At 52.1% G+C, this 7,209-nt stretch overlaps 1 protein-coding gene across 2 annotated transcripts; it reads right to left on the bottom strand.

Moving 5' to 3' along the window:
- Positions 1-278: 278 nt before the first annotated feature.
- On the bottom strand, positions 279-6,927 carry RAD51 (RAD51 recombinase). 2 transcript variants are annotated; one of them, XM_027662147.1, is made up of 10 exons: positions 6,900-6,927; positions 5,929-6,037; positions 5,388-5,525; positions 4,866-4,983; positions 4,239-4,330; positions 3,424-3,518; positions 2,461-2,574; positions 1,794-1,923; positions 1,461-1,582; positions 279-1,202 (listed from the first exon to the last, which is right to left on the bottom strand). In XM_027662147.1, the coding sequence occupies exons 2-10, from the start codon at positions 6,013-6,015 to the stop codon at positions 1,079-1,081; spliced, it is 1,020 nt and encodes a 339-aa protein (XP_027517948.1). In that variant the 5' UTR covers positions 6,016-6,037; positions 6,900-6,927; the 3' UTR covers positions 279-1,078. The 2 variants fall into 2 exon arrangements, with proteins under 2 accessions (XP_027517948.1, XP_027517947.1); XM_027662146.1 differs by having other exon boundaries at positions 6,876-6,924.
- Positions 6,928-7,209: the final 282 nt, after the last annotated feature.

The following is a 7,209-nucleotide window of genomic DNA, read 5'->3' as shown; positions in this document are numbered from 1 at the left end:
CGGGAGCGGGGCCCTGCAGGGCCAGCGGCGTTCTTGGGGGCGGGCAGGGCGGGGCCGGGCGCTGCCTGGGGCCGGGATTGGCTGGGCTGGCGCGGGGGGCGGGACTGCGCGGGCCGCGGGCTGTAAAAACCGTGCCGGGAGGGTTTACAGCTAAAAATGTCACCTCTGTCCCCTCTAAGTTATCCCAGGTTTTCCCAGATGAAAGTTGCAAGGAAGCACACTCCCTTATCAATGATTTGCTTTAATTAACCAACTCAAACGAACAAATTAAAACCAAATCAATATTATATTATTCTCTTTAATCAAGATATATATACCTATCGCAGAATACAAAAGAACTTTTTTAGCCCCAAAAACTCTTAAAAGAGATATATAGGGCACGGCTGCACTGCACCTCCAAACCAAGGAGAATCAGGAGAAAAGAAAAACCCAGACTGAGATTCCTTGGAGATTGGTACAGCTGCTTCCATCCAAAAAAATCCTTGGTCTGCATGAATACCTGCCTGAATCCTAGGAACCTGTGATGTCATCAATATCCTCATGGTCCTTTTTATTAAAAGCACATTTCCACGGAGAATTAATGAAATACAGAAAATTAAACTGAAATGTAAATGAACATTCCCCCAGCCCAGCAGGCTGCAGCATCCAAAAGAAAATGAACAGAAAGATTGTGGACTGGGATCATCAGCAATCCCAAATCCCTAGTGTGGAACACCACTCTGCTTGGTTTTATAAATCACCACTTTTCTTATTGGAGAAACCCACCAACTTTAGTTCAAATTCACCAAGTTCAGAACTGGGGCCACACGGATTTTGCTGCCCCACGTGTGTGGTGGAACCCAGGAAAACACAAAGGGTGTGGTCCTCTGGGAATGTTCACAAGGCACCACATGGATCCGATCTGTGACTACAGCCCAGCGGGAGATCTCTTCCCAACCCTTCCGGGTGTCCTGATGGACACACCCTGACACACAACAGGTTCCTCTGCCAGCTGCTTTGGGGAGTATCTGTAAGGTGCCACACAGAAAGGAGCCCCTTATGGACACAGTCTTGGGACTCACGGGGAAAAAAGCACTCTTCAGTCTTTAGCATCTCCCACTCCGTCGGCATTGATAGCAAACATGGCCTCAGCCTCGGGAAGACACGGAGAGTCGTAGATTTTACAGATCCTGGTCTCTCCCCGGCCTTTCCGCAGGTACAGTCTGACAGGGAGAGGGAAGGAAACAGGTCAGGGTGCACAGCCTACTTCCAGAAAATCATCATAATCCATAAAGCACTATGGAGAGCCGTAGGAACATTCCCAAAAAGTTCATTTCCCTGAGGGCTCAGAGTGGCACTAAATCGAAGCACAGGCTGGAGCTGCCACAGACAGATTACATAAACCCCAGAATTAAAAACTACTTAGCCAATTCCATGAACCCCGAATCAGGCTCCTGGGAGGCGACCATCTCTCCTCTCACCTGGTGGTGGAAGCATGAGCGATGATATTCCCTCCGATGGGTTTTTTGGGATCCGCAGCGAACATGGCGGCTCCGTCCACCTGTGCCACCACCTGGTTGGTGATGACGACGGCCACGCCGAACTGCAGGGGCAAACAACCAGAACCCAGCTATTCCCCCACAGAAAGGGGGGAAACAGAGCCAGGTGCACCCCTGGTGTCCATAACCGGGGCATCGAGCCCCTCCAAACCAAGGGAAGCGGAGACTGAGCGACAAAGCCCTTTGTGCCAAACCGCTGGGATTCATGAGGAAAGCGAGGAGTTTTATCCGGGGAATGAAGCAGCGCTGTGTTACCTCATCTGCCAGGCGCAGCAGCATCCGCAGGAACCTGGCCAGGTGCATCTGCCTGGCGGAGAGCTCCCCCCTTCCCGAGTAATCCGTGCGGTACAGGGCCGTGGCGCTGTCCACGATCAGCAGCGCGTACCTGGCAAAGGCACTCGGGGTCAGCAGCACTGCCGGGCATGGCCAATGCCTCCACGGGAGCGTGCCAGTGCCTGGAGAGCTGGGATGCTGCTCCAGGTGGGGTGGCAGCTCCTCCCCACACAAGAAAACCCAGCAAACTGAAAGAAACTCCTGCGTGGTTAAAAAATTAGGTTCGCTGTGGTGATACGAACGTCCTATTTGGACAGCACAGGTACCTGTGGACAGGTTCCTACACACCCTGTTCCACCATCACCTTCCCTCTAACGCAGTGTAAATCTTACTTCCAGTCCCAGGTTTTCTGAGAGCTTGGAAATAATCACTGTTATTTCTAAAAACAGTTATAAACCGAGCTTTAAAGTTGTTTCTCAGGCTGGTAGCGAGGGACAATTTACTGTGTTTGTACAGTGACATCGGGCCGAGCCAGTCGCTGTCACCCCGAATTCCAGCAGCCAGAGGTGTTGCTGATCACTGACTGCACCTGGATAAGCCTAAGGATAACCCAGTTTGGGAACAGGATCCACGACATCAGAGTTCTTACCGTGACTCAGCCATCATGGCCGAGGCCTGATACAGCAGCTGGGTCTGGTGGTCGGTGTTGAAGCCCCGGGCATAGGCCACGTTGTCCAGCACGTCGCTGCCAGACAGGCCATACCTGGGGAAACACCAGGGGAAGTAAAAGATAGAAACCTCTAAGTGACAACTTCCTCCATAGGAGCTACCCTGCAGCTTCGCCTAAAGGCTGGAATAAAAACTCACGTTCCTGGGAGAGAGAAAAACAGAGGGAAAAAATGCAACATGTGGGGATGAAAAGAGAACAGAATAATTGGAATCATTTTAAATGGATGAGAGGAAACAGTTTCAAGTGATACCAGGGGAGGTTCAGGTTGGATACTGGGACATTTATTAATGGAAGGGCTGTCCAGCCCTGGCACAGGCTGCCTGGGGCAGTGGAGGAGTCCCCACCACTGGAGAGATTTAAAGCCCTGTGGATGTGGCACTTGGAGACATGGGTTAGTGGTGGCCTTGGTAGGGCTGGGGAGTGGTTGGATCATAGAGGGCTTTTCCAACCTGAACAATTCCATGATTCCAAGTACTCTCTGTATACAGCCAGCACAGACACACCTATGACTGCTGCAAACATCATTTCCCTTTCTCATCTGTATCAAGTGTTATCAGTGTCATCCATCGGTGGGAGCACTCATTTTTGCAGGAAAAGCCAGCAGGATTAGACCAAATTCCTTTCCAAGAGAGCTGATAGGATCTGGTACTGTCCCCAGCTGCTTGGGAAGCTCACAAGCCCTTCCAGTAGCATGAGGGAAATCACTTCCTGCTGAGGGACAATGACACAAGCGCTGCGGGGAGAGAGCGGCAGAGATGGGAGAGGAACAGCAACACCAGAGGTTTCCAGAGTGAACATCTGTCAAGTCAACCTCCAGGACCCGTGTAAAATGTCTTCCAGCTAAGCTGTGAGGAGACATATTCCTTTCTTCCCCTCACAGACCTTTCAGCCACAGCCAGGAGCCGCTCCGGACGGAAGGTGCCCTCTGTGTCGATGTACATGGCTTTTCCCTCTCCACCACCGCGGTCAATGGGGAGCTAAAGGAGAAGGGAATGAAGGAACATGGAATGAAGTGTCCATAAGTACATCAGAGGTGGCCTTATGCCCTCACTGATATCATACATAACATCATAGGTAACATCCCAAGTTACTGTGATTAAAGTCCCGCTTAGCTGGGAAAAATAAAAGGAAAGATTACTGGTTCTGATCTCCGACACCTTCCTTGTGGTACCCTGGAGTGCCAGGACAAGGGAGAGGGATAGATTGGATATTGGGAAGGAATTCTTCCCTGTGAGGGTGGGGAGGCCCTGGCACAGGTTGCCCAGAGAAGCTGTGGCTGCCTCATCCCTGGAAGTGTCCAAGGCCAGGTTGGACGGGGCTTGGAGCAACCTGGGCTAGTGGAAGGTGTCCCTGCCCATGGAAGTGGATGGGCTTTAAGGTCCCTTCCAACCCAAACCATTCCAGGATTCCATGATTCCACATAAGAGGGCAGGTGCTCAACTTTGAGCTGGTAAATTTAGGGAGTCAACTAAATTACCAATTTAAGTCCAAGCCCCTAATATTTTATGGAATACTAAAATCTCTTGAAGTCTGAAATTAAAGAGTACACGAGCTTGGAGCTTCTGGACCAGGTCGTAACAAACAGCAACCTCTGGAAAGCAATAAACACTTAGAAAGCCAAGAAAAGTGCCCAGATTAGCAAATTCCCAAATGCTGTGGTGTCTGTACATTGGACTGTAATGAGGTGACCCACTCACCTGACAGGTGACTGCCAGTGTGTGACACAGCTGCGTCTTCCCAGTACGGAACTCCCCGAATAACTCTGTTATGGACCCTGTTTCTATTCCTCCTGAAGGGAAGAGAAGAATAATAATAAATAACAATAAAAATTACAAACAAAAACCACGTGCAAAAACATTGCAATTACAGAGACTCAGTCAAACACTTAATCTGGCCAAAAGTTTCAAAATGAATTGGGAAAACTCATTGCCATCCTGAGGTTTGTTCATGTTACAGATAAAAAGCTGAGGTGTGTTTTTGAAGATGCTGCAGAGTTCAAATTATTTAGTTTATTTTTAGATTACCAGATGAATGGTGAGATGGTGATACCCAGTTTTGCTTTCTTGAAATACGTCACAGACTATTCAGAATAAGCCAGAAACATCCCAAAATGGACAGCTCTGGATCTTGCATTGTGACTAAAAGGCTTAAAAAACTATTTCTGCAGCTTCTAAAATGAAATCAATTATACAAGAGCAGTACTTGAGGAGATTTTTCACTTAGCCACAGCTTGTTCTGTGTGATTTTGTGCAAGGATCATGTTCATAGTAAAAAGCCCACCCCAATAATGGAGGTTAAGCAGTAGACAGCAATAAAGTGATTACCCTGAAGCAGTTTGTCCAGTTCCTTGGAGCCAGTGGTGATCTGGATGATCTCCGACCTCCGCTGGTGGAATTCTGTGGCCGTGGTGAAACCCATGGGAACCAGCTTGGCTGCCTCAGCCTGAGGGAAAACCAAACACAGCAGTGCCAGGAGAGCTCACCCTGCTCATTAACCCCCAGTAATTAATATTTCCTGCTTTGTGGAGAAGCACCTGTATCATTCCACACACATTTTATTTCACAGACTGGGCACTAGTTGGTTTCTCTAAACAGAACTGAAACTCTGCTCCAGGAAAAAGCTCCAACATTCATTTTGTGTGTTTTATGGAAATATCTTCCCCTTGCCCCCCATCCTCCCAGTTCAGTTCTGTCCTGGTGGGTTTTGTCCCTTCTCATCAGAAGTCATATCACAACTCTAACCACCTTTACTGCCCTTTGAAGACCTTCCAAATCCACCAGAACTCTTCAAGCCAGCAGAAAGAAGCTTGTGGAACACCTTGGGTCAATGTTCCATAACATCCTTACCAGGATTTTGTCAGCTTTGGCTTCGCTGATGCCTTTGATGTTCAGCAGCTCCTTCTTTGGTGCATAAGCCACGGCCTCCACGGTGTGAAATCCAGCCTCTTCCAGCTTCTTCACATCGTTGGCATTTATACCACATTGCTGGGAGGGAGGGGGAAAAAGGGACAAATTTTGATTATTTTGGGTTTTTTTTTTTGACAGAACACAAGTAAGAATTTAGCAAGAGTTTTCAGATACACCTTGCTTATAAAAAAAAAGGTTTAGATGAGATGGATATTGGGAAGGAATTCTTCCCTGTGAGGGTGGGGAGGCCCTGGCACAGGTTGCCCAGAGAAGTTGTGGCTGCCCCATCTCTGGAAGTGTCCAAGGCCAGGTTGGACGGGGCTTGGAGCAACCTGGGATAGTGGAAGGTGTCCCTGCCCATGGCAGAGGGGTGGTACTGGAGGGGCTTTAAAGTCCCTCCCAACCCAAACCAGTCTGGGATTCTACGAAAAAGACCAGCAGATCTCTGGAAAACTTACTCCAGAGGCAAGTGCTCTCCTACCTCCAGCCTGGATATGAGCTGTGGCCCAAAGCTCTCCTCCTCTGCCGACGTGTCCGCGTTGGCCTCCAGCTGCATCTGCATGGCCATGGCAGCGAGGGGCCAGGACCCCCTGGAAGGGACCAAACATCTCAGGATCCCGTTTCAGGAAGAGCTCGTGAGGTCACACGAGTCAGAATCATGGAATTATTCAGGCTGGAAAAGCCCTCCAAACTGGCACCAGCTGTCGTGGCTGGGCTGTGCCCCGGAGCCACCCTCGGGGCAGCCACCAACACCTTGGGAAGGGGTGGAAGGGGCTCCAGACCCTGCAGAGGATCCGTCCCACCCTCGGGAATGCTGAGCAGGATGGGAGGCACGAACTGCCACGGGAAACTGAAGGAAATAAGGGAACTCGCACATTTTGGATACAGCACAGAGTTTGGATATTGTAGTGACAGGACAGCGGGGGGGATGAATTCCAACCGGCAGAGGGGAAATTCACACTGGATGATGGGAAGGAATTCCTGGCTGTGAGGGTGGGGAGGCCCTGGCACAGGTTGCCCAGAGAAGCTGTGGCTGCCCCATCCCTGGAAGTGTCCAAGGCCAGGCTGGACGGGGCTTGGAGCAACCTGGGCTGGTGGAAGGTGTCCCTGCCCACGGCCGGGGGTGGCACTGGATGATCTTTAAGGTCCCTTCCCACCCGACCCTTCCGGGACTCCACGATTCCCGCTGCCCCCGGAGCCAGCAGCCCCTGCCCGGTGCCAGCCCGCGGTCTGTGGCTCCCCGGTGTCCCCGCCGTGTCCCCCCCGAACGAGCCGGTCCCGGCCCTTTGTTCCATCCCCTCACGGCCCCTCAGCTCCCGCCCCGCTCCCCTCAGCCCGCCCTGGGCCGGCGCTGGACCGGCCGCTCCCGGCACCGGGGAGGCCCCGGGGGGAGCCCCGCGACCGCCCGGCGGGCCCCGCCCGCCTCACCCCGGTGCCGATCCCGGTGCCGATCCCGGTGCCGATCCCGATCCCGATCTCGACCCCGTTCCCGATCCCGATCCCGTCCCGGCCGTTCGGACGCTCCCGCCGCCCCGTCACGTGACGCGCCCGCCTGCGCGCGCAGAGGCCCCGCCCCGCTCGGGAGCGCGCGCGGGAAACGGCTCCGGGAACGGGAGGGGAAGGGACGGGATGGGAATGGGATGGGATGGGAATGGGATGCGATGGGATGGGCTGGGCTCATGGGGACCAGCCGTGGGGCAGCGCGGCCTTTCTTTCCAATTTCCTTTCCTTTTCTTCTATTATCTTTTTTTCCCCCCATTTT

This window comes from Corapipo altera, unplaced genomic scaffold (assembly GCF_003945725.1).
Source record: "Corapipo altera isolate COAL_440 unplaced genomic scaffold, ASM394572v1 RXGC01000072.1, whole genome shotgun sequence".
Taxonomy (NCBI): domain Eukaryota; kingdom Metazoa; phylum Chordata; class Aves; order Passeriformes; family Pipridae; genus Corapipo; species Corapipo altera.
Note: the sequence above shows the minus strand (reverse complement) of the source record. Positions and strands in the feature narration are given on the sequence as shown.